Source organism: Bufo gargarizans, chromosome 2 (assembly GCF_014858855.1).
Source record: "Bufo gargarizans isolate SCDJY-AF-19 chromosome 2, ASM1485885v1, whole genome shotgun sequence".
Taxonomy (NCBI): Eukaryota; Metazoa; Chordata; class Amphibia; order Anura; family Bufonidae; genus Bufo; species Bufo gargarizans.
The window spans coordinates 38,919,453-38,945,847 of record NC_058081.1 but is presented as its reverse complement, the minus strand read 5'-3'; the positions used below and the strand labels follow the sequence as shown (position 1 = coordinate 38,945,847).

General features: G+C 44.8%; 1 protein-coding gene across 1 annotated transcript; it reads right to left on the bottom strand.

Moving 5' to 3' along the window:
• Window positions 1-491: 491 nt before the first annotated feature.
• Window positions 492-26,347, bottom strand: LOC122927180. Its single transcript, XM_044278790.1, has 3 exons — window positions 26,225-26,347; window positions 8,551-8,721; window positions 492-3,119 (listed from the first exon to the last, which is right to left on the bottom strand). The coding sequence occupies exon 3, from the start codon at window positions 2,533-2,535 to the stop codon at window positions 1,780-1,782; it is 756 nt and encodes a 251-aa protein (XP_044134725.1). The 5' UTR covers window positions 2,536-3,119; window positions 8,551-8,721; window positions 26,225-26,347; the 3' UTR covers window positions 492-1,779.
• Between the last annotated feature and the right edge of the window lie 48 nt (window positions 26,348-26,395).

The window sequence follows — 26,395 nt, the reverse complement described above, 5'->3', positions numbered from 1 at the left end:
ATTCTTAGGCACCTAGACATCACCCCTCCAGACTTCCTCCGACCCTCCGTTCACCGTAACCTACTCCCCCATCCACTGGGCACACCATCTTCTTCTTTAGAACTTTCTTGACATCTTTTGCCTTATTCGTTTCGGTATCAGTCCCTCCTACTGTCATTTGTCTTGACTTTCGGAGCGGCTTTAACCCTCGCAGTCTTTGACTGGTCTTCCTTGCAGGTAACCGTCTTCCGGCGTTAGCCACCCCTGGTGTTGGGGTGAACACACCCTCACTATCTCTCAGTAATGCTGCCGATCTTCAGGTCTGGCCCACCCCCAAGGAATTTGGAGCGGGTTCACCATCACAACCTAAGTCTCTTACTGCGCCAACTTTCTTCAAGTACGACTTTCGTCCAACATCTCTTGTTCCATCTTGGTGGGTGCAGTTCTCCCAGGGACAGATTAGTAGGTCTTTACAAGGCAGGTCAGATTATTTTATTTTTTTTCATTGAGCGAGGTGATGTCATGGAACCTAAATTCTAACTGTGGAGAACACCTCCGCCACACTACACATCCAGCTCTTCCCTTAAGAACTTCACCGTTCCAGGGTTCAAGGTGGCAAATGGCAAACAGAGGGGGCCTGTCCCTACCGTGCCCTAATCTAATCCCCATTCACACAAAATATATTACACAGTTCCCCTTCCCCTCCCCCAACCCACCTAAACCCAAAGACATTTATATACAATACTATGAGGTCTCAGGAGGGGACTGGGTGTACCTCCCAAAACCTCATACGCACCAGTCCAATATCCATCACATGGGGTCTCAGGATAAATTTGAGATTTTCCATCCTGAATCCCCCCCACATGCATTGTCCTGTCCTTAGGATCTTTCTCAGGACTTGGTGAAATCAAGTCCTGAGCCTCCGGCGGTTGTGTTCGTGAAGTGCTGTCTGGTTCTGGCTTAGTTGGTCCGTTAGTCTCTTGACCCTCCGGTACATCCACCACAGTCCTATGTACATGAGTCCGACCAGAACCAGAAGCACTATCACTGGGTGTATTAGTAAATTGAAAAACTAGGTTGCCTTAGGACTGTATCCAAAAAGACTCTCCCACCATGAGATCTTTGAGTCCTTGTCCAATGCTGTGGCAACCGCGGTAATTTTCGTCCGGTCATGGGTAAGTCGGATGATGGCCTGTTTCTCCGTCTCCCGAAGATGTTGTAAGATTTCTTCCTCTTGGCTGAAGTCCAACAGGAGCTGTTTAAGTTCTTTGCCGAAGCCAAGGGGAATCTTCTGAAGTCTCACGGGAAAATCGGGGCGAATGTCGAGTCTTCTTTCCGGGGTAATTGGGATTCTTCCTTGCTGCTCTGCAACATCCAGACCTAGAACGGGGCTAAGGGTACAGTACTCTCCGGGGAAGAGTATTCCTCGCTCGGTACAATTAAATCCATAAATTGTATACGACCCATTATTCCCTTGGTACCAACACCAATACCCCTGTCCCAAGTATTTTAAAGAGGATGAAGGTATTGGGTTGACCTTCATCTCACAGGTCCCCTCGGTGTTCCAATACTGGTGCCTAAGCACCCGATCTCGACCACCCTGACATAGGATGGCATCCTCTCTCAACCAACATCCTTCTGTGTCAAACAAAGAAGGATGGCCTTCTTCATAGGTTAGAATGCTCGAGGGGAGCTGGGGGTGAAGTACCTATTCGGTTGTTCAGTTACCGTACCTAGATTGATGGCACTGTATTCCTGTCTGAGGCGACCGGACACGTACGAAGGACGAAGCAGTACAGGTTAAATTTCGACATCATGCCAGTTGGTATGGTTGATGGCGAAAAGAGAGATCAGTGGACTTATTCGCTGGCGGAGGTTGAATGGGAAGTGGCCGTTGTGTAACGCTGAGACAATATGTTTAAGGTTGTCTGAGAGTTCGCTTTGGACCTGCGTACACGCCAGAGCAAGCTGAGCCCGATCCTGCTCCTCCAAGAGACCCACAACTAACCTCCTAAACTTCTCACGTATAGCAGAAGATAGAGAGGTAGTGGCATCAATGTGCGAATGCTGTAAACCCTCCAAGATGTGGTTTACATCAAGCTGGGTCTTGAATCCTTCCCCGGCGTGTCGCGCAACCTCCCTAAGCTTACTTCTCAGGACTTTCATATCCATAGTGTTCAGGGCGCCTACTCCCAAAGCACCTCCGCCAAGTCCTATAGCCACTAGATCTCTCCTCCCCCTGTTCTTCCTACGTCGGGAGTTGTCTTTTCTTACCTCTTGCCCCGCCTCTATCCAACCTCTTACCATGTCAATTTGGTTCCTAACAAACTCCTCGCACCTGTGATCCCAATGGTCAACTCGGAAGTCATCTACAGAAATTCTCCAGATAAACAGGATGAATTTGGCATCCATGATGATCTTCCAGGGGGATGACAGTTGAGGAGCTACAGGATCTGCCAATTGATGGATAGGGGCGGTACAAGAGTCTGAATGCGGTTTTACCGGTTGGAGATCTTCTGTATCGTAGGGGACCCTCACCACTGTTGCACTGAACATAACTGGATTCCCTGGTGATAATCATCTGGGAATCCCTCAACATGCAATAAGCCTTCAGGGTGCCTTTTACTGGAATGGGTCTATCAAATATGTCCTAACCCTTAACCTGTCCTAGCTATCCTTCCCCAGGAAGGTAGCCTTCAGGATGTGCCAACCGTTGTACTCTGCCCCAGTGACATTCTCAGGACTCAGCATTCCCTTCTTGGTGCACAACACCGTGGTAGTGTTGGCTCTCACTTGCTGGTATGGGTGCAAGTGTGGGTCCCTAGACCCCCATCTTAAGGATTTGATAGGTGTAGGGTTCGAGTCCTGAAAATGCCTGAATTCCTTGAGACAGAGGGCGTGTAAGTCATGTTGAATGGCAGACACATTCTCCACTGGGGTATAGTGCTGAATTACACTGTTGGAAAAACCCTCTTTCTGGAAACCATATCAATGTTAGTCCCCAGGCCCTCCCTTGAAGAGGCCGATCCTGCCGTCAACATGCTTACCACCAGTGTCACAAGCTGGAGACGTATCCCGTTCAGAGGACGCCTAGCTCTTCCCTGGACAAGTGGTCCCATGGAGGGTCTTCCTCTTGTGTTCTGTAATTAGATGGAGTGTGATAAGTGGAATGAATTCGCCATCGACCCACCAAGCCCTATTACCCCCCCCTTCACCCAACTCAGAGCGGTATGCATTATTGAGTTGGGGAAGCCTGGGTGTCTTTGGCTTGGTCGATGTGAATCCACAAGAGTTCCTGCCGTCTACGGGATTTCTTTTTGTTAGTGATTGGTCTTTGTACCTTCAGCATGGTGTCTCCCATTACTTCAAGGACCTTGTATGGTCCTTCCCAGTTTGCGTCCCATGAGCCAGCCCGACGGAAGACTTTCATCATCACCATTTCTCCTACAGCGGGCATTGGCGTTTCCACCTGTAGATACGGTTTATGTAACCATATTGCTGCGTGAGGCAGTAGCTCCTTCAGGTTCTGTTGAACCTGTTGGAGAAACATGTCTCTGGCGATGGCGTCCTTCGTGGGCTCCGACACTTGGGGTTCGTTGGGTAGGCATAGGGACATCTTACGTCCGGTCATCAGTTCAAACGGGGAGATACTGGTACTGGAGGCCTCGGTGGCTCGAATACCCATTAGCACGGCTGGAAGATAGGTTACCCAAGAGGAACCCTTCTCCAGCAGTGCCTTGGAAAGCCGTGTTTTGATGGTCCGGTTCATCCGCTCCACGATGCCCGCTGACTGAGGGTGATAAGGCACATGAAACCTTTACTTTATGTCTAAGAGACCACAAAGCGCTTTCATTACCTTACCCGTGAAATGGGTCCCTCTGTCTGATTCTATCACTCTGGGGATTCCCCATCGTGACAGAACCTGTTCCCAGAGAACGCGGGTAGTGGTGGTAGCCGTATCATTGACCGTGGGGATGGCTTCTACCCATTTCGAGAAGACATCCACTATTACCAGTGCATAATGGCAGTTACAACTTCCGATCGGTAATGGTCCAATAAAATCTAATTTGTATCACGGACCACGGACCATCAGCAGGGGGAACTCGCTGCAACACCGGCTTCAGGGCTGACGCCCTTGGGTTGACTTGAGCACACACCAGGCACTGTTGAGTAACCTCCTCTACTGAATTGGACATTCCTGGCCAGTACAATTTGTCTCTCAGGAGAGGCAAGAGTTTATTCCGGCCGAGGTATCCAAACAGTTGGTGTTTCAATCGCGTCAGCTCTGCTTGCAGATGCTGCGGGACTACCGGAAGAGGGAGTTGTTGAGTACTGGTATCGTAACACAAGATCCCTTGCTGTACAGACCAGGGATGTTGTGGTGATTTGATATGTGTCATTAGAAGAGGATCCTTAGTTTGTTCCTCTTCAAATGACACCGGGCCGTCACTCAGATGGGTACGTGCTGCAATCCGGAGGGCACCAGACACTGCCGCTAGTTTAGCCAGCTCGTCTGCCTTATTGTTACCCAATTTTTAAAGGTTCATCTCCTTTTTGGTGCGCCGGGATTTTGATAATGGCTGCTTCCGTCATGTGTGCCACGCCCCACTCCCACAGCTCCTTCAGGACTGTCCACAAATCCTCTCCTCTTCCATATGTCAAGGTGCAGGGTGAGGGAGCGAACTACATATGAGCTGTCGCTATATATAGTTTGTTTCCCTGGGGGCTGAAGAAGCAGAGCTTCTTTAACAGCCTCTAGCTCTGCCCGCTGTGCCGACATGTGACCCGGTAACCTGACAAGACTCTGGGTACCAGTGGTCTCATCCAGCACAGCAAAACCAGAGACATATTCCCCCTCCAGATAGAATCGAGAGCCATCAACAAAGATGACTCTGTCATCTGGACGTCTGTCGGTTCTGAACATCTGTGGAGAGTCGTCCAGTTCTGGTTGGCCACAGTCATGTTCGGTTCCAGTCAGGTTTAGCAACTGAGACAGAACATACTTGGCCTTGTGGTCCACCTGCAGATTCCGGCCACTGAGATCCATGATCCATCTCCCGAATCTCTGTTTGGAGACTCCAGGGAGAGTATCACGGAGCAAGAGGGCTAGAGGACAATGTGGAGTCTGCAAGGTGAGTGGTCGGAAGCCTACAATATGCTCGGTAGTCTTGACGGCATAGTGTATGGATGCCAGTTGCTTGGCACATTCATCGAACCCTCGTTCGACGGGCGAAAGTAGCCTGGAGAAATATCCCAGCGGTCTGGTCGCATACCCTACTTTCTGAAGAAGGACCGCTGTGATAGACTCCATCCCTGCATGCGCCTGTATGGCCATTTCCCCATCTGGATGTGGAGTGGCCAACACAGGTGCCGAGGAGAGATCCCTTTTCAAAGTTGAAAAGGCCTCCTCCTGCGCATCGGACCAACCTTTGATTGAGGGTTCTTCCCCTCGAAGGAGTTCATAGAGAGGTTTTGCTTTGGCAGCGAAATCCTCTATGAATTCCCTCATGAAGTTGGCCACCCCCAGGAATTTTCTCAAATCCTGAAGAGTGCCGGGTCTGGGTAACTTCACCATGGCTTTCACACGGGCTGTCATGATTCCTTTGATTCCAAAGGAAATTTGGACCCCAGGGAAGGTTACCTCCGCTTTGGCCAAATTTGCCTTATGGGGACTCAGCTTGAGTCCTGACTTTGCCAGGAATCCCAGCAGCTCTCTCAACAGAACCAAATGTTCTTCCATGGTTTCTGTATGCAAGAGCAGGTCATCCATGTATTGTAGAAGGCATTCCGGCCGTGAGAACACACTCAGTACGGCCGCCAATGCCTGATGAAAATACGTGGGGCTGCTGTGTAACCCCTGGGGCAGTACAGCAAACATGTACTGTTTGTCCCCCACCGTAAAGGCAAATTTGTACCGGCATGACTCAGTGAGTTTGATGGAGAAAAACCCGTTAGCAACATCTAAGGTCGAGAATACGCAGCTTTTGCCGCTTATTCTGGCCTATGATGTCGGGAGTCTGGGCCACCACTGGAGCTGACATTAGGGGTGTATTTATTGAGGATCCGGAGGTCTATGGTGAGCCTCCATGCACTAGTGTCCTTTTTCTTGACTGGCCAGAGGGCATTATTGCATTTTGAATTGCCCTCACTAACCACACCCCTAGTCTTCAATTCCTGGACCATGTCAATAATTGAATGTGTGGCCTCTGGTGGAAATCGGTATTGGCGTTGAGGTGGAGGGTCAGGACCCTGAATGTCCACCTGAACATCAATCAGTCTGCCAGAGTCGTTTTTGCTCTTGGCCCACAGTTCGGGATGCTCGTACACAATAGGCTCCAGGTCTAGATTGTGTGAGACCTCAGGCCATTTGTGTTTGAGCATGTCAGTAGACTCTTCTACTGCTTGCAAAGGTGGTCCCAGACAATGCCATTGAATGACAAACACCTTAGCTCACCTGGGACCCTTCCACACAATGCAATTTGCCAGATCCAGGATCCACCCATTTTGTGTCATTACATCGGTTCCGATAATGTTATCAGAACCGGGGCAATACCACATGGTAATCTGGACGATTACCATCTTCAATTCTGTGGGCCGTCACCCCCCCTTGTTGGTGATCAAATCCGATCACCACACATTGGGGGCTGTTGGGATGTAAATCGTGCTTGACATTAGTGATGCAAATTTCCGCACCTGTGTCAAGCATGATTTTCGTTTCCTGTTCTTTTATTTTGGCTTTTATGTGGGGGTCTCCCTGAAGAGTCCAGTATGATAGGACACACTGGTGCCAATTCTTGAGGGACCCCTAACCTTCAGTCGATGTCCACCAGATTCCCGGTAGGTACCTGTGAGGTACATACTGCCACTTGTGCCCCTTCACCCTGAGTATTTGGTGTGAATTCTTTTGATTCCACACCCCCGTGATTGGCCTGGTGAATGTCTCCGATTTTTATCAACACGTTTCCCCACTGACCTGGCAAAATTAGGTTTCATTCTGAAACCATTGTTATTGCCAGTCTTTTCCGGGTTTGTCTAGTTATTTTGTGGACAATTCCTTCTAATGTGCCTGTATTGTAAACACAGGAAACAACGAATGTTTCCTGGCTTTTCCCATGGCGGGGCCGTGGGGCGAACGGTTGATGCAGACGCACGCTCCCTCACTTTAACGGACTTCTTATTGTACAGTATATCCTGTCGACACTGCTCAATAGTCATGGCCGCATCCGTGAGGGATGGCTCCCTAGCTGGACTCAGCCTGATTGCAGTATCCAGGTATGGGAACTTTTCCACAAACATGCGCACTATGCCTTGTGGAATCCCAATACCCCGATCCTTAGTAACCCTCCTGTACATCGCTTCAAACCGACTACACAATGGCAAAGGTTCATCATGGATAGTAGGCTTGAACTTTGACAGGACCTCTGGAGTGACGTCCCAATGACCTGTGGCCAGTCTCGTGAGTATGGAGAAGCGTTCCTCCTTATCATGAAACTGGCCATTCGCTGGGTTGCGTCCTCCCCGTTACCTCATACCTTTGGTTAAGGTGTGTCGGTAACCACAATTTTAACAGCTCCATACGATATTCCGGAGCCACTGAATATTTATTACAGTGGCCCTCGAAAATATCGCATGAAGTGAACGGATCTACATTGGGATCGTATTTTGGTATCTCTTTGCAAATCCGTAACAGGAATTTTATCCTTTACATACTGGAATGGTTAGGATAAACCCCTTCCTGTTTCTCCGGACGTGTTGGTGGATTGGAAGCGGAATATGGCCATCCACTTTCCTCTTCCCAACTGTTGTCCTGTTCCTGGGCACGGCTGCTACTCCTATTCTCCCCGGGTGTCGGGGTGAATGGTAGCGACCGGTCCACCACTGCGGATGTGTTATCCGCTGAAGACCTTGGCGCTAGTCGCCGCTGTCTCTCCCTGTGCTGTTCCCGAAACGCAAACCTGTTTCGTGGGCACCATACCGTTAGTACAAGGCCTAGACCAATTGAAGATTGCCCACTGCAAATGCGCAATGCTTTGCGCCTTTGCAGCCAGGTCCTCCCTCATTTGAACAATTAGGGCATCCGTAGATGCCGCATTGTTTCTGTACAGATTATTCTCAGTGTACAGCAGGAGTAGCTCTCTGTCCATGTCAGAGCAGAGACCCTCCTCATCCGAGAGTCTGGACTCTAACATGCAGATCTCTCTGCCCCTTTCGACTGTATACTGGGTTTCTTCTTGTAACCGAGCCTCTAGTGTGTAAATTCTTCTAACGTTGTCAACACAATAATTGCAGTGGAAGTTTGCCTTATCAGCAACCTCCCCTGTTGGCGAGTGTCTCAGTGTGTTCTGTCTTCCAAATGGTATCCTCAAAGGTGTGAACCAGTTTGGCTAACATTTGGAAGCGTTTGTTCGTCTTGTTGAAGACACTCCTACTGATACAAATCCGGTCATGAGCGTAAGCCTGGTCCAGCAAAGCGGACCATAGCAGCTCAGCGGATTTGTATGTAGTGGGGATAATGGGATTAAAAGTGCTGTGTTTACTCAAGTGTTGCAGTGTGGAGAAGTTCATACTCACTTTTTGATGAGCGTCCATCTTCTCCTTGGGGCCGTACCTCTTCGTTCTCAGCAGCTGCTTGGAAGAAGTCCTTTTTCTCCCGGATCGCTTCTTCTCGACCAGCTGGACTTGTACGCTGCTCCAACGAAGATGGATCTCCTCCAGTGACGTGTCCTCTTCTCCCTTGTAACACTTGAGCAATGCAGTGACCATGTAAAGCAAATAGTCAAATATTAGTTCACAGATAGATTATAAATTCTCTGCTAAAGATTCTGATCTGCGTTTGGTACTATATGGAAGAGTCGCGTTACCTGTCCGAATTATCAGGTACTAGACGCTCAGACCACTGACCGCGTCTCTCTTGCCTGATAATTGACAATATAACCAAACACAGATTTCAAAATATAAGCAGTAGGCCTGGCTCGTCAATGTAATGGGGGAATATTAATCACCAATATTTATGCAAATATCAATAATTAACATTCATAAATAGGAGGATCCGTCTATTGATGACTCCGCCTATTTCTACCTTTATATTATTAACACAATACTTTCACTATACTTTACGCTAATCACTAAACTAGCTGCATGCGCCTTACTGAACTATCGCCAATAACTACACGTTACACAGATAGTTACAAGTAAAACAAGATATTTATTAATACCTAGTACACTACACACGCAATACACTAACAATACAGCACTAAATATACATTACTAAACTACACTACATGGTTCCCAAATTCCACCCACAAACAAACTATATAATACACTCACACAAATATTAGCAGCCCACCCACCTGGTTCTACTTACTGTCCCTATGGGGTACGACGAGGGTTAACGGTGGCACTGCAGGGGTGAATACAGGCCACAGACGCAAACGGATAGCTGACAGCAATGTAAGGGTAGGATACAGCGATGCAAGGGTTAATACCCTGCAAGTGATGCAGGTTAAGGGGTTGGTAGTGGGTAGGGGTGAGGAACAAATAGTGGGGGTGATGAGGGATCAATCAGGGGAATAGGACAGGGGTTAATCAGTAGGGGTTTTGGATAATCAGTGGAAATGCAGGGATTAATCAGGGGGATAATCGTTGTTGGGATAGTGGTATGGGATCAGGGGTGTAAGAGTTAATAAGGGGGAAATCGTTGGTGGGATAGTGGTGGAAGGGTTAATAAAGGGGGGGATACTCAGTGTTGTTGCTCGTTCGTCTAGGGGGTTGCTCGTTTGTCCAGGGGTAGTCATCTTCTTGTGGGGGCGGCACGGCTTATATTTATGTCCGGCGGCCCGCACTGCCGTACCGCCCACATGGTGGCGAGCGCGCCACCATCGGAGACTCGTGGGCCGGCACAGTGAGATGACGTCACTGCACCAGCCGCGCGTCTCCTGAACGAGCGCATTGGGGCTGCACCATATGCTAACAGGCGGGAGAAGCCTTTGATCTCCCGCCTGTAGCATTTTGCATTCCGGGCAGCACGATGGTAATGGTAATGGTTATCAGGATGACTAATGTTTTTGCTATCTCTCTGATGGGTTTGTTGTGTTTTTTCAGCCTAATGATGGCTTCACTGACAGTGACAGCTCTTTGGATCTCATCTTGAGACTTGACAGCAACAGATTCCAAATGCAAATAGCACACTTGAAATGAACTCTGGACCTTTTATCTGTTCATTGTAATTGGGATAATGAGGGAATAACACACACCTGGCCATGGAACAGCTGAGGAGCCAATTGTCCCATTACTTTTGGTCCCTTAACAAGTGGGAGGCACATATGCAAACTGTTGTAATTCCTGCACCGTTCACCTGATTTGGATGTAAATACCCTCAAATTAAAGCTGACAGTCTGCAGGTAAAGCACATCTTGTGTTGATGTCCCAATATTTATAAACCTGACTGTATATGAGGAATGATAATATCTGAGGATTTACACGGCCAAATCACATTATTATGAGCACCCACTAATATCCAGAGTACCCATCGTGTGCAGCAGGGACAGCAGCTGGACGGGCTGGGATTGACTCAATAAGGTTCTGGTAGGTTGTCACAGGTGGAGCCATGATGAGTGCAGTGCATCACACAGCTTCTGGATAGTGATGAGCAGCATAGGCAATATTCAAAGTCGCAATATTTTGAGAATTTTTGGCCGAATATTCGCCATAAATTAGCAAATTTGAGAATTCGTGATCTCCAGTCATTGTTTACTTGATTGCAAAAATCGCCAATGTAATATATTTGTGATAAATTTGCAATAAATTTGCGATAAATTCGCGATTAGAATATTTAACGCTATTCGCAAATATAAAGCGCTATATTCTAAATATTCGCAAATTCTCAAAGTGGCGATATTTGCAATTAAAATTCGCGATTTGAATATTCGCGCTCAACACTACTGCTGGAGGGTGTGGTGGGAAGGAGCCATATACTGAACACAAAGATCGGAGTAATCTAACAGATGCTCAATAGGATTTAGGTCTGGGGAATTCAAGGCCAGGGTAGTACATGGAAGTCTTGGTTATGATCTTCCAACCAATGTCAGACATTTCTCGTATGTGACACGTTGCATTGTCTTGCTGGAAGATCCCATCCATCTCAGGAAAGACAATTAGCTTGTATGGGTGCACATGATCTGCAAGGATGGCTTCATACCCAAATTGGTTGAGAGTGCCTTCAACATGGATGATTGGGTCCAGAGAATGCCACGAAAACGTTCCACAGACTATAATGCTGCCACCACCAGCTTGTGTTCTTCCAGCAATGGTTGCAGGGTGTTTGCTCTGTGATGTTTTTCACATGACACGCCAACGTTCATCCATTCGATGAAGAAGAAAACGTGACTCATCGGAGTAGACAACCCTCGACCAATCAGCAGAGGTCCCAAAATTGGAGCCTTTTCTGCTGAGAAACTTTGTTAGGAGAGGTGCACTGACCATCCATCTGCTTCATAACCCCATACGCAGTAGGGTTCACTGAACTGTTGAATTAGACACACCTCTGGTAGCCCCCTGGTTCATTTTGGTGGTGAGCTGCTCCACTGTAGTGTGTTGTAGTGTTGATCGTGAATATTCTAATCGCAATAAAACATTGCGATTAGAATTTTCGCGATCAACACTACAATATCGGCACTTCGAGAAGATCTAGAATATAGTGCTATACCTTCGTAATCGCAAATATTCTAGTTTTTTTTTCTACCCTCACTGCTTTGCTTGTGGGCCAATGAGAAGGCTGCAATATCTTTGTCTGAGCTTAGCAATATCCTTAGCAACTAATAGGAAAGTTGTCTACCCCTTACTATATAACAGCCATTTTCTGCTGTTTTTTGCAGTTCTGGGAGAGAGAGCAGTGACATTGCTGTGCTCTGTGCTTTCATCTGGATCCTATTGCTTATCCAATTACATTAGATAGTTAGATAGATCATATATATAATACAGATAGTTAGTAGGGGATAGTCAGTGTAGGTTAGATAGTGATATAGTGTAGCTGATAGGCTCCAGTGCAGGGTGTTAGGTAGTGTGATAGGAATTACTGTTTCTCTGCTGTCCATACATACTGTACATGCTACAGACACAGTGCTGTCACAACAATACTTAGTGCACCAATCAGTAATAGCTACTCAGACCTGATAAAATGTGAAGATGCATGTATTGCGCCAAAAATATTAGTGCGGATTTGCGTAATCGTGAATTTATTGGAGCATTCTATCTGCATATAAAGCTATTATTCTGCCATGCATGCGAAATGTAATCAAAAACAGTGCTGTAATGTAAAATTACTTACAGTGATCAGTAGTTCTTCCTCACAGGCATGAAAGTTGCTGCCAACCATTTTCTCCAGTCTCAGGAAACTTCTAACAGCTTGAAAAATGTAGCAAAAGTGACCAGCGCCTGTATTGCGTGTGCAATACGCGCATATCACATTGCCGATTTTCACAATCAAGAAAATAATGACTGGAGATCACGAATTGTAGAATTTATGGCGAATATTAGACCAAAAATTTGCGAAATATTGCGAAAACGAATATTGCCTATGTGTCACCGCCAGACATCTGAGAAGCTCTGACAGACATTCTTCAGAACCTCCTGCTTGAGGTTCTTTTGTTTTGCTTTTGCTTTCGTTTTGTCATCTTGTTTTCCTCTCTCAGCTATCATCTAGTTGCACTGATTGCATCCCTTTAAATCCCCTCCTATACTGCATCACTTTGCAGTTTATACAACTTCCTGGAGTGTGCGCATACTGGTTGCTGCAACTGATGCGTCTACAGATAAGTCTGTTTCTTTATTTGTGTTTCCCTGTTGGCTTGATCCTAGGTGACCCTGACTCCCTCCGTATTTAGTGTAGGGAGCTGGTGGTCGTGTCCCCTCACTATTATAGGGTGTTCAGGTGTCATACAGTCGAGGCACAAGGGCATGCAATTATCTATCATAGAGATTTTTGCATGGGCTGAGAAGTCAGGGAGAGTGCTAGGGCTTTTACAGGGCTCACCCTTATGTTCCTTAGTTTGGGATCAAGTCAGTCGGATCTTCGTTTGTTGTCTTCTAGTTTTCTGCAACACCATCCGTGACACTATGCTGCTCATCACTAGTGTGTTGGTCCACCCTTGTGAACCATCATAGCTGGTGTTCACCTCTCACATCAATGGCATGTGGTGCTCTTCATTTTCCATGTCACTTATTCACAATGGTGCCATCTGTCCACTTACAATACACTTTCACCACAGCAGCACGAGATCAGTTCACAAACTGCGCGGTGTCAGAAATACTGCCACTCTTGGCTCAAAAGACAATAATCATCCTGATATATTGTTTCTGTTACCAATGACAACAACGAGGGATGTGTGTGCATACAGCCTATCGCACACCATATATACCCACCAAGCCAGTTCACAACACGTGAGTTCCTTCCTTAGCTATGCGCTGTTGACGTTAAAAGTAGGAAGTGGTCATAATAATATGACTCAGCTCTGTATGACTTATCTGTGGCATTTTTTAATCAGTTTTCTACTCTGCAGCCTATACCGTATCTTTAAATCTCAGTTGTCTGAGCTGGTGGATGGAGACTGGCTGGTATCATGTCTGCCCACACAGAGACAGGTGATTGTGCTCACAAACTCTGAATCACTCAGAAATACCATATAGGACATTTTAGAAAAGTAATGAGCAGTATAGATGTGAATAAAGCATGCTATCCATATTAGTCTCTCAAGATAGATTTATCACTGAATTCAAAGAGAATGCTAATTTACAGATGGGAGTGGTGGAAAAAAAACTTGATAAAAGAAAGTATATAGTGCAGAGTTTCTTATATTCGCCTGTACTATGGATTTATGCAAGTTGTGTGAAAATTTGGGACCCATTAAGTGGGTTGGCTCATCTCAGACATTGATGGCATATCCCTAAGATAAGCCGTCAATTCCAGATAGGTGCATATCTCAACTCTTTCACTCGCTCCTGTCTTCAGAAGAGGCCTTGAAATTGAAAGGAGGCCAGTTGCGCATGTGTTGGCACTCTCCATTTCATGTGTTGGCACCCTCCATTCATCGCTATAAATTTCTATTTTTGGCAGTCTTATAGCAGTGAATAGAGTGGTGAACGCGCTTGTGCCAGGTGTGCTCGCTTGTGATATTTTACTGGGATTGCTACTTTCCTGGGGACCAAACGACTCTGAAGGATCTGAGGCCTGGCACAGCGAAGGGCTCCATAGGAACATAATGAATCTCCCATTGGCTGCAGTGTTAAATCATTGCAGTCTATGGGAGAAATGATCAGTTGATTGTATGCTAGAGTGACTTAAAATAAGTGTCAAAAAAACAAAACATAAAAAGCTTTTCAAAATATAAAATATATATATATATATATATATATATCTCTAAAAAAATTCTAATCAGCCCCTTTCCCCATCTTACACAACTAAACAATGAAAAATGAATATTAGCATAGCTGTATTAAAATAAAATAAAAACAATATAAATGTGGTATTTCTGTAATCGTACTGTCCCAGAGAATGAAGGGCATGGGATAGTTTTACCACATAGGGAACACCATAAAAACAAAATCTTGGAAAAAGGAGGAATTATACTTTGTTTTTAATTCCACCTTATTTAGAATTATAGAAAGTGCAATGTGTCCCACAAAAAACAAGTGTGTAGGGGCACTAAAAGGGGGCATTCTAATGTATGGGGGCACTATTGGCAGTGGGGACACTAAGGGGGCATATGTTCTGTGTGGGGGAATTAAGGGGGTATTCTACTGTGTGGGCCACTAATGGTATATTCTATTGAGTGAGGATACTAAGGTGGCATATCTTCTGTGTGGGGGCATTGTACTGTGTAGGGCCACTATAAGGATATTCTACTGAATGGGGACACTAAGGGGGCATATGTACTGTGTGGGGAGAATGAGGGGGAATAAGTACTCTATGGGGGCACCAGGTGATCAAAACTACTGGGGGCATTAGAGGACATAACTACTGTGTTTTACAATCATATGAGTGGTGGGCCTAATTGTCTTGTAGCCCAGGGCCTACTTTGGGCCAGTCAAGGTGAGGTTACTAGAATATGTGCTGAAAAATTTCAGGCGTAATCTATAATTTCCTAGCTACTGTGGTCTTCAGCCTCACCTTGTGGCCATATGTCTTATAGTAGCTGACCTTTGGCAAAGGTGACTATATGGGGGCCTGTTGAGATTTCCTTCAGAGAACATGACCCACCAGTACATCACACAACATCGGCCTGAAGATTTACTTCCACCAGAGGTGGTTTTCTCGGCTGGTTTACATGTTTTGATGTCGAATAACATCTTGGAATGTCTGCAGTATTATTTCAAGTAAACCCAAACAAAGCAGATGATATTTGGACGCTGTGTACTGTGCAGTTTGGAATCCACCCAAATTCCAAGTCTTCCTAGGAAGCTGTCATGTTCTGGTGAGTCATCTTCATACCATCTGAATAGTTCTCACTGGATTAAACTGTAATGATTTACTTAACTGCTGCTGAATGTGCTAAACAAAATCAACTGAGGGATTAGCTTCTCATATGTCCTATGTCTTGTAGGATTAAGGCACATGAAAGATCACAACTAGCAGAATTGTGAATGCAGCTCTGGAGTATAATACAAAGCTATAACCCAGGATTATTACAGGAGGAGTAATGTAATGTAATTTATATAACCTGGAGCTGTTCAAAGTGCGGTATATCAGCAGTATGACATGTCTGCTTGTGGAGCTGCAAGTTCAGAGCTCAGTGATTGATCTCTGTGAAGTTACTCTCAATTTCACACTCTTCTTAACCCCTTAGGGACTTAGGACGTACCGGTATGCCATGTTTGCCGAGTCCTTAAGGACCCAGGACGTACCGGTATGTCCTAACTTTAAAACGGCATTGCGGCGGGGGTTAATCGCAACAGGATGTCCGCTGAAATCATTCAGTGGGCATCCTGTCACAACGCCGATCGCCGCAAACCGCAGGTCAATTCAGACTGGTGGTTTGCGGTTTTACCTCATCCGGCGGGCGGCGGTGCCATCGGGTCCCCATGCGGCTGTAGGGGGGACCCGATGGCATAGAAGGCAGCGCGATGCCTTCCTGAGGCATCACCGCTGCCTTCCTGTGATGTGCCTGTGAGATCCAGCCCCCTGGATCTCACAGGCCGGAAGCTGTATGAGTAATACACACAGTATTACTCATACAGCCAATGCATTCCAATACAGAAGTATTGGAATGCATTGTAAAGGGGATTAGACCCCCAAAAGTTCAAGTCCTAAAGTGGGACAAAAAAAAGTAAAAAAAAAAAAAAGTTTTCCCCCCAAAAAATTAAAAGTTTCAAGTAAAAATAAACAAAAACGTAATTTTCCCCAAATAAAGTAAAAAAAATTGGTAAAAATTGGTAAAAAATTGGTAAAAAATAGGGGGGGGGGGGGAGTATACATATTAGGTATCGCCGTGTCCATATCGACCGCTCTATAAACATATCACATGACCTAACCTCTCAGATAAACACCGTAAAAAATAAAAACTGTGCTAAATAAACAATTTTTTTGTCACCTTACATCACAAAAAGTACAACAGCAAGCGATCAAAAAGGCGTTTACCCACAAAAATAGTACCAATCTAACCGTCAACTCATCCCGCAAAAAATGAGCCCCTACCTGAAACAATCACCTAAAAAATAAACAAAAATATGGCTCAGAATATGGAGACATTAAAACATCATTTTTTTTGTTTTAAAAAAGCTGTTATTGTGTAAAACTTACATAAATAAAAGAAAAGTATACATATTAGGTATCGCCACGTCCATATCAACCGGCTCTATAAAAATATTACATGACCTAACCCCTGAGATGAACACCGTAAAAAAAATAATATGAAAACTGTGCTAAATAAACCATTTTTTGTCACCTTACATCACAAAAAGTGTAATAGCAAGCGATCAAAAAGTAATATGCACCCCAAAATAGTGCCAATAAAACCGCCATCTCATCCCGCAAAAAATTAGACCCTACCTAAGATAATCGCCCAAAAACTGAAAAACTATGGCTCTCAGAATATGGAGACACTAAAACATTATTTTTTTCTGTTTCAAAGATGATATTATTGTGTAAAACTTACATAAATAAAAAAAAGTATACATATTAGGTATCGCCGCGTCCGTATCGACCGGCTCTATAAAAATATCACATGACCTAACCTCTCAGATGAACACCGTAAAAAATAAAAAATAAAAACTGTGCTAAATAAACCATTTTTTGTCACCTTACATCACAAAAAGTGTAATAGCAAGTGATCAAAAAGTCACACGCACCCCAAAATAGTGCCAATTAAACCGTCATGTCATCCCGCAAAAATCATACCCTACCCAAGTTAATTGCCCAAAAACTGAAAAAATTATGACTCTCAGACTATGGAAACACTTAAACATGATTTTTTTTTGCTTCAAAAAAGAAATCATTGTGTAAAACTTACATAAAAAAAGTATACATATTAGGTATCGCAGCGTCCGTGACAACCTGGCCTATAAAAATATCACATGATCTAACCTGTCAGACGAATGTTGTAAATAACAAAAAATAAAAACGGTGCCAAAACAGCTATTTCTTGTTACCTTGGCTCACAAAAAGTGTAATATAGAGCAACCAAAAACCATATGTACCCTAAACTAGTACCAGCAATACTGCCACCCTATCCCGTAGTTTCTAAAAGTGGGTCACTTTTTGGGAGTTTCTACTCTAGGGGTACATCAGGGGGGCTTCAAATGGGACATGGTGTCAAAAAAAACAGTCCAGCAAAACCTGCCTTCCAAAAACCGTATGGCATTCCTTTCCTTCTGCGCCCTGTCGTGTGCCCGTACAGCGGTTTATGACCACATATGGGGTGTTTCTGTAAACTACAGAATCAGGGCCATAAATATAGAGTTTGGTTTGGCTGTTAACCCTTGCTTTGTAACTGGAAAAAAATTATTAAAATGGAAAATCTTCCAAAAATGTGAAATTTTGAAATTGTATCTCTATTTCCCATTAATTCTTGTGGAACACCTAAAGGGTAAACGACATTTGTAAAATCAGTTTTGAATACCTTGAGGGGTGTAGTTTCTTAGATGGGGTCACTTTTATGGAGTTTCTACTCTAGGGGTGCATCAGGGGGGCTTCAAATGGGACATGGTGTAAAATAAAAAACTGTCCAGCAAAACCTGCCTTCCAAAAACCGTATGGCATTCCTTTCCTTCTGTGCCCTGCCGTGTGCCCATACAGCGGTTTACGACCACATATGGGGTGTTTCTGTAAACTACAGAATCAGGGCCATAAATATTGAGTTTGGTTTGGCTGGTAACCCTTGTTTTGTAACTGGAAAAAAATTATTAAAATGGAAAATCTGCCAAATATTTGAAATTTTGAAATTGTATCTCTATTTTCCATTAATTCTTGTGGAACACCTAAAGGGTTAACAAAGTTTGTAAAATCAGTTTTTTAGGGTGTAGTTTCTAGAATGGGGTCATTTTTGGGTGGTTTCTATTATGTAAGCCTCGCAAAGTGACTTCAGACCTGAACTGGGCCCTAAAAATTGGGTTTTTGAAAATTTCTGAAAGATTTCAAGATTTGCTTCTGTAACATCCCCAAAAAATAAAATATCATTCCCAAAATGATCCAAACATGAAGTAGACATATGGGGAATGTAAAGTAATAACTATTTTGGAGGTATTACTATGTAATATAGAAGTAGAGAAATTGAAACTTGGAAATTAGCAATTTTTAAAAAGAAATTGGTAAATTTGTTTTTTTTTGTAAATAAAAATTACTTTTTTTTTAACTTAATTTTACCAGTATCATGAAGTACAATATGTGACAAAAAAACAATCTCAGAATGGCCTGGATAAGTCAAAGCGTTTTAAAGTTATGAGCACTTAAAGTTACACTGGTCAGATTTGCAAAAAATGCCCAAGTCCTTAAGGTGAAAAAGGGCTGAGTCCTTAAGGGGTAAAGGAGATTTGCTGGCATGATTTTAAAAGTCCCCTGGTTGTTTTGCAATTGTAAATTAATTCCTTCATTTTTGCCATTTTTTTTCTTTACTCCCTGTATTTCCAAAGCCAGTAACTTATTTTATTTTTCTATTCACAGAGCCGTAACACGGCTTGATTTTTTTTTAGTTTCAAATAGCACTAATTAGGTATTCAGTATGATGCAGTGAGAAGCTTTAAAAAAATAAATATATGGAGTAGAAATTTAATAAAATTGAATTGGACCATTCTTAACCACTTAAGGACCACAGGTTTATACCCCCCTAGTGACCAGGCCCTTTTTTACAAATCGGCACTTCACAACTTTAATGGTTTATTGCTCTGTCATCCAACTTGGCACCCAAATACATTTTACCTCCTTTTCTTCTCACAAATACAGCTTTCTTTTGGTGGTATTTGATTGCTGCTGAGATTTTTCGTTTTTCTGATATTTATCAAAAATAACCGCAATTTTCTAAAAAAAAGTGCATTTTTTACTTTTTCTGGTAAAATTGTTCAAATATAATTACATTTCTATACAAGTTTGTGTCACAATTTATTGTGCTACATGTCTTTCATAAAAAAAATCCAATAAGTGTATATTTATTGGTTTGCGCAAAAGTTATAGCGTTTACAAACTATGGTACAAAAATTTGAATTTCCGCATTTTGAAGCAGCTCTGACTTTCTGAGCACCTGTCATGTTTCTTGAGGTGCTAGAATGCCAGGATAGTATAAATACCCCCCAAATGACCCCATTTTAGAAAGAAGACATCCCAAAGTATTCGCGGAGGGGCATGGTGAGTTCATGTATGATTTAATTTTTTTTCACAAGTTAGCGGAAAATGACACGTTCTGAGGAAAAAAAAATAATAATAAAGTTTCCATTTCTGCTAAGTTCTGGCACAAAAAAAAATAAAAAATCTCCCACGGACTCACTATGGCCCTCAGTGAATACCTTGGGGTGTCTACTTTCTGAAATGGGGTCATTTGTGGGGTGTGTTAACTGTTCTGGCATTTTGGGCGGGGCTAAATTGTGAGCAACCCTGTAAAGCCTAAAGGTACTCGTTGGACTTTCGGCCCCTTTACGCACCTAGGCTGCAAAAAAGTGTCACACATGTGGTATCGCCGTACTCAGGAGAAGTAGGGCAATGTGTTTTGGGGTGTATTTTTACATATACCCATGCTGGGTGAGAGAAATATCCCTGTAAATTGACAACTTTGTATAAAAAAAATTTAAAGTTGTAATTTACAGAGATATTTCTCACACACAGTATGGGTATATGTAACAATACACCCCAAAACACATTGCCCTACTTCTTCTGAGTACGGCGATACCAGATGTGTGACACTTATTTGATATATATTTTTTTTTTCTCACAAAGTCTCCCTTTCCGCTAACTTGTGACAAAAAGTTCAATCTTTCATGGACTCAATATGCCCCTCAGCGAATACCTTGGGGTGTCTACTTTCCAAAATGGGGTCATTTGTGGGGTGTTTGTACTGCCCTGGCATTTGAGGGTCTCCACAATTATTACATGTATGGCCAGCATTAGGAGTTTCTGCTATTCTTCTTATATTGAGCATACGGGTAATGAGATTCTTTTTTTTCCGTTCAGCCTCCGGGCTGAAAGAAGAAAATGAACGTCACAGATTTCTTCATTCGCATCGATCAATGTGGATGAAAAAATCTCTGCCCAAAAATGTGCAAAAAAAAGAAAAGAGGGGAAAGGCGTCTGCCAGGACATAGGAGCTCCGCCCAACATCCATACCCACTCAGCTCGTATGCCCTGGCAAACCCGATTCCTCCATTCACATCAATCGATGTGGATGAATAAATCATTGCCAGAATTTATTTATTTTTTATACAAAGTGTTTGCCAAAGCATAGGAACACCGCCACCTCCTCAGCTCATATGCCTCGGCAAACGTATCTTTTACTGCAGAGGAGAAATCTCGTCTTGCAGCGCCGCATACACCGACTTGTGTGTAATCTGACAGCAGCGCAATGCTTCTGTCAGAATGCACATCAGTGCTGCAGCTAGTCGATCTCTTGGTCCACCTGGAAGGTAAAAAAACAAAACAGGCAGCAACGCAATAAATTTATTAACATCAACTTTTATAAACTTTATATAACATTTGAAACAGAACATTAACTTTTTTGCTTACCTGTGATTTATTTATATTTTTTTACCTTTAGAGGACAAACCTCTCCTTCCCCATGGGACAATGTGCAAAGCGCAAATCGCCCAGAGATGTGGCAAAGTACATTATGCACTTTGTCCCAGGTGATGGGAGAGGTTTGTGGCAGCTGTGAGTGAAAGGGCCCTAAGACCCCTGTGTGCCTGTCCTGTGTCACGCGATCCCTACACTAATAGTGTACCTGTGTGTGGTACTTTCGGAAACACTCCCCTATGCATAGGGCAGGGTGGTCAGGACAGTCAGGACAAATAACGGTGGTGTCCCGCCTTATTCCAGCCCTGCTACAGACACAACATCTTTTTCTTGGGGAACGTTGAGTTGGGGTACCAGGATAGACACTGGGGAAGTGTTTGCCATGTAGCCGGCTCACTACATCAGGGACTTGGGGCACGGATTTATTTTGTAAACTGGGAATCATAAAACGTAACATTTACTAAGTCATTTAAAATAGTGATTACCACTGGGTGAGAGACAACAATAACATGTACCTCCACTATACCAAATCATATAAATGATAAAAAGGGTGGGTCTTACCACGTCTTTGCAAGATCCACAACCTATGGAGGAAGGTCCTGGCAGTTGGTGATACCTGGACCCAGTGTGACCAGGGTGCTTGTGCTGGGGTTGGCACTTTAAACAGCTCCTAATATGCCCTATTCTGGCTTTCCTACCTCAATAAGGGTTAGGGGCTGTTCTCGTTGCCTGCCTAGCACACATGGAGCACCCGCCCCGACAGGGGCGACCCCACACCGAACCTTTCCCTCAGTATGGGTCTAATATTCTGTATAGCCCTAATTACAAAGCTGTCTTGCTTTTCAGACATCATCAGGGGACTTCACACATGTATTCAGGGGCAACTAAAAATAAAATCACAAACATACACTAAGTACAGGTCACACATATTTCTGAGTACCGCATATAAAATATGGGATAGGAGAGCATTTGAGCAATATAAGAAATGGTAGAGACACATTCGGTGGCACGACATGTGAACTCCGAACATGACGGTAGGCTGGATTGCCTTTCGTTCATGGGGATTGAAAAAATCAAGCCAGGAATGAGACGACTTTGATAAGAGGATCCTTCAATGCGAAGCGAAATGGATCTTCTATCTCAAGACGGTCTACCCGTCCGGCCTAAATGAACAACAGAATTATTGTTGTTTTATATGATCCGGAATAAGTTGCAGTAGGATTCCACCATTCAAAAGTGGAACTAGTAGGGGTGTAACAATCTGGCCAAACCTCCCTTTAACTCACATCTGCTCATCTGAAGTGATGAGCATGTGGGATTCGATGGTTGATTTGGCCAGTATAATGATTAGTCAATTGGATGGAATATGAATATTATATCATGTACCGAAGTAAATGTATTTGTCTCCATGGCCCAGCTGGCAGCTGTCATGTTGATTATCATGGCGTGGGCTTGGCTGTCCTGCCAAGTTATCATTTGCCTTGCGATCGGGCCGTGCGGATATGAGCCTAGAGGTTGCTATGTAACTAGTGACGCTCAGACGCAGGTCCTTACCTCACTTCCGGTTAGCCCGCACCATGTGATTCCAGCTTCCGGTCTGGTGGAACGCACGCGAGCGGCGTGCGTTCCACATGCAGTAACATACACCTCTATGGACACGGACAGGTGAGGCAGGTAATCAGGGGGGCGTACATCTACTGAGAGGTGGGGAATATTAGGAGGTGGACAACAACCATTGAGTGCTCACCCAAATCATCACCGTTTGTGGTGAGACACTGGCTGTCATGGGACACTTCCCATGTTACAGCAAGGATAAGAACTACCCACTATCCTGAGTGAAGATACGAGGCCATAACTACCTTGATCTTTAGTAAGTAATCCGAGTCTGTTGAAAAGTTATTTTATATGCGGTACTCAGAAATATGTGTGACCTGTACTTAGTGTATGTTTGTGATTTTATTTTTAGTTGCCCCTGAATACATGTGTGAAGTCCCCTGATGATGTCTGAAAAGCAAGACAGAAACATGGCATGTAGGGCTTTGTAATTAGGGCTATACAGAATACTAGACCCATACTGAGGGAAAGGTTTGGTGTGGGGTCGCCCCTGTCGGGGCGGGTGCTCCATGTGTGCTAGGCAGGCAATGAGAACAGCCCCTAACCCTTATTGAGCTAGGAAAGCCAGAATAGGGCATATTAGGAGCTGTTTAAAGTGCCAACCCCAGCACAAGCACCCTGGTCACACTGGGTCCAGGTATCACCAACTGCCAGGACCTTCCTCCATAGGTTGTGGATCTTGCAAAGACGTGGTAAGACCCACCCTTTTTATCATTTATATGATTTGGTATAGTGGAGGTACATGTTATTGTTGTCTCTCACCCAGTGGTAATCACTATTTTAAATGATTTTGTAAATGTTACGTTTTATGATTCCCAGTTTACAAAAGAAATCTGTTATATTTGGGTGTAACCAGATACCACTACACACTCATCCAGTGTGGTGGTATAACTAATATTATTTCACTTGGGGCACGGACCCTCCTGGATACAGGATTTCCGAAATAATCTCTTCCTGGAATTTTAGGAAGGATCCAGTTCTCCCAGCCTTACTGTAGAGAACAAAACTATTGTACAGAGCCAATTGAATTAAATATACAGACACCTTCTTATACCAGCGTCTGGTGCAGCAGGACACTAAATAGGGAGCCAACATCTGGTCATTGAAGTCCACCCCTCCCATGTGAAGGTTATAGTCGTGGACAGAGAGAGGTTTCTCAATGACTCCAGTTGCCCTTTCAATTTGTACAGTCGTGTCTGTATGAATGGTGGACAGAAGGTAAACGTCCCTCTTGTCCCTCCACTTCACCGCGAGCAGTTCTTGGTCACACAAGGCAGCCCTCTCACCCCGTGCAAGTCGGGTATTAACGAGCCGTTGGGGGAAGCCCCGACGACTAGGTCGCGTGGTGCCACAGCATTGAATTCCAACTGTATGTAAGTGCCGAAAGAGTGCCACGCTTGTGTAAAAATTGTCCACGTATAAGTGGTACCCCTTCTGGAGTAAGGGTAACACCAAGTCCCAGACAATCTTGCCACTGCTCCCCAGGTAGTCAGGACATCCGACCGGCTCCAGTTTTGAGTCTTTTCCCTCATAGACCCTAAAACGATATGTATAGCCTGTGGCCCTTTCACAGAGCTTATACAGTTTGACCCCATACCGGGCGTGCTTGCTGGGGATGTACTGTTTGATGCCAAGGCGCCTGGTAAAATGTACTAGGGACTCGTCTATGCAGATGTTCTGATTGGGGGTATACACATCTGCAAATCTGGATGACAAATGGTCTATGAGGGGCCGAATTTTGTGTAGCCGGTCATAAGCAGGGTGGCCTCTTGGATGACAGGTGTTATTGTCAGCGAAATGCATAAAGCACATGATGGCCTCAAAACGTTCCCTGGACATTGCAGCAGAGAACATGGGCATGTAATGTTTTGGGTCTTTAGACCAATAGGACCGCAATACATTTTTTTGGGTTAGACCCATGCTGAGGATAAGGCCCAAAAATATTTTAAATTCGGAAACTGTGACTGGTTTCCACCGGTAAGGCTGGGCATAGAAGCTTTCCGGATTGGCGGTTATATACTGTGAGGCGTAGCGGTTGGTTTCTGCCACAACTAAGTCATAGAGATCTGCGGTGAAGAACAGCTCAAAAAACTCAAGGGCTGATCCTAAATGAGCTGTCTCCACGCAAACTCCAGACTGGGCGGTGAAAGGGGGCAATACGGGTGCGGCGGAAGCAGGGGATTGCCAATTTGGGTTTGCCAGCACCTCTGGGAGACTAAGGGCTCTACGGGCCTGTGAACATGGTGGCTGCGACGGGGGAGATATTGCACTTGCCACCGTACCAGCTTGAACTGCCCTTCTGGTGCTCGCCACTTCACCAGGGAATACGGCAGTGCTGGTAGAAGGTCCAGGCTGTGCTGCGCTGCTGGTGTATGCCGCACCATAAACAAGATCAGCGCTAGCGCCACTCTGCTGCAAATGAGGCTCATCATGCGGGGTATGCAGAACACTGACATGGGGTCGGGTACGCCTGACCGTAGCAGGGACCTCAACCTCGTCATCTTCGCTAGCGGTTAGGGAGCCACTGCTGTCTACAGGTTCATATTCTGAACCACTGGATTCAGCGGATGAGGCGTCCCCATCGCTTTCATCCATCACGGCCAGAATCCTGTAGTCTTCTTCAGCGGAATACCCCTTTTTTGACATTTTGGTCTAACTAAATTTAGGGGGTATTCCTCTGAGACTACCCAGGAAAAAGAGCAAGCCTACCTAGTAAAAAGGAGTGTTTGCGAAGTAAAGCTGCGATCGCTAATAAAGATCCAAAAAGCTCAAAAGTGATCTTTATAGCGCCGCAGCGATTTTACGGTGTTTTTGCAGTGATCAGAAAAAATAAATTTCTGTCACTGCGGTGAGGCGGACTGAACGCAAGTGTGCGCACAAGATCAGGCCTGATCGGGCCAACACTGCGTTTTGTAGAGCCTAAGGTGACCCTAATGTACTGATATAGATCTGATTGCGATCAGTCTTGATCACTTACAGATACTATATAGTACTAGTGCTGATTAGCGACAGCGATGGCGCTAATCAGCGACTAATCAGTGACTGCGGTGCGGTGGGCTGGGCGCTAAACTACCTAGCAAGTAGCTAACTAACTAGTGGTGATAAGGAACCCTTACAGGGGGGTGATCAATGAGAGGGGGTGATCAGGGAGTCTATATGGGGTGATCAGGGGTTAATAAGGGGTTAATAAGTGACAGGGGGAGGTGTAATGTGTGTGTGGTGCTTGGTGCTACTTACAGAGCTGCCTGTGTCCTCTGGTGGTCGATCCAAGCAAAAGGGACCACCAGAGGACCAGGTAGCAGGCAAGAATGTACTTGGGCCCCCTGGATCCTGCCTTCCCACACTTTAGCAGGCAATCACGCCCTCCACCACAACACACACACAGAAAATCCACACATCTGGTAGAGTAAAGTGAATGACTGTAAATACTTCCAGTTCTGAAGACTCCAGCGGCTCAGGATCAGGTCATCTAAGGTCCTAGATCACAGGTCTCACTAGTAGCCGCCTGGAGTGCCCGTGTTCTGAGATATTTTCCTACCCGGCAAACTGAGCATGCTCAGTAAAAGTGAATTCCACCCCCACATGTAAAGTTCCTGCCCA

What these genes read in the sequence shown, in the direction of transcription:
- LOC122927180 (XM_044278790.1), bottom strand. Translation starts at nt 2,535, where the DNA reads ATGTTCAGTGCAACAGTGGTGAGGGTCCCCTACGATACAGAAGATCTC.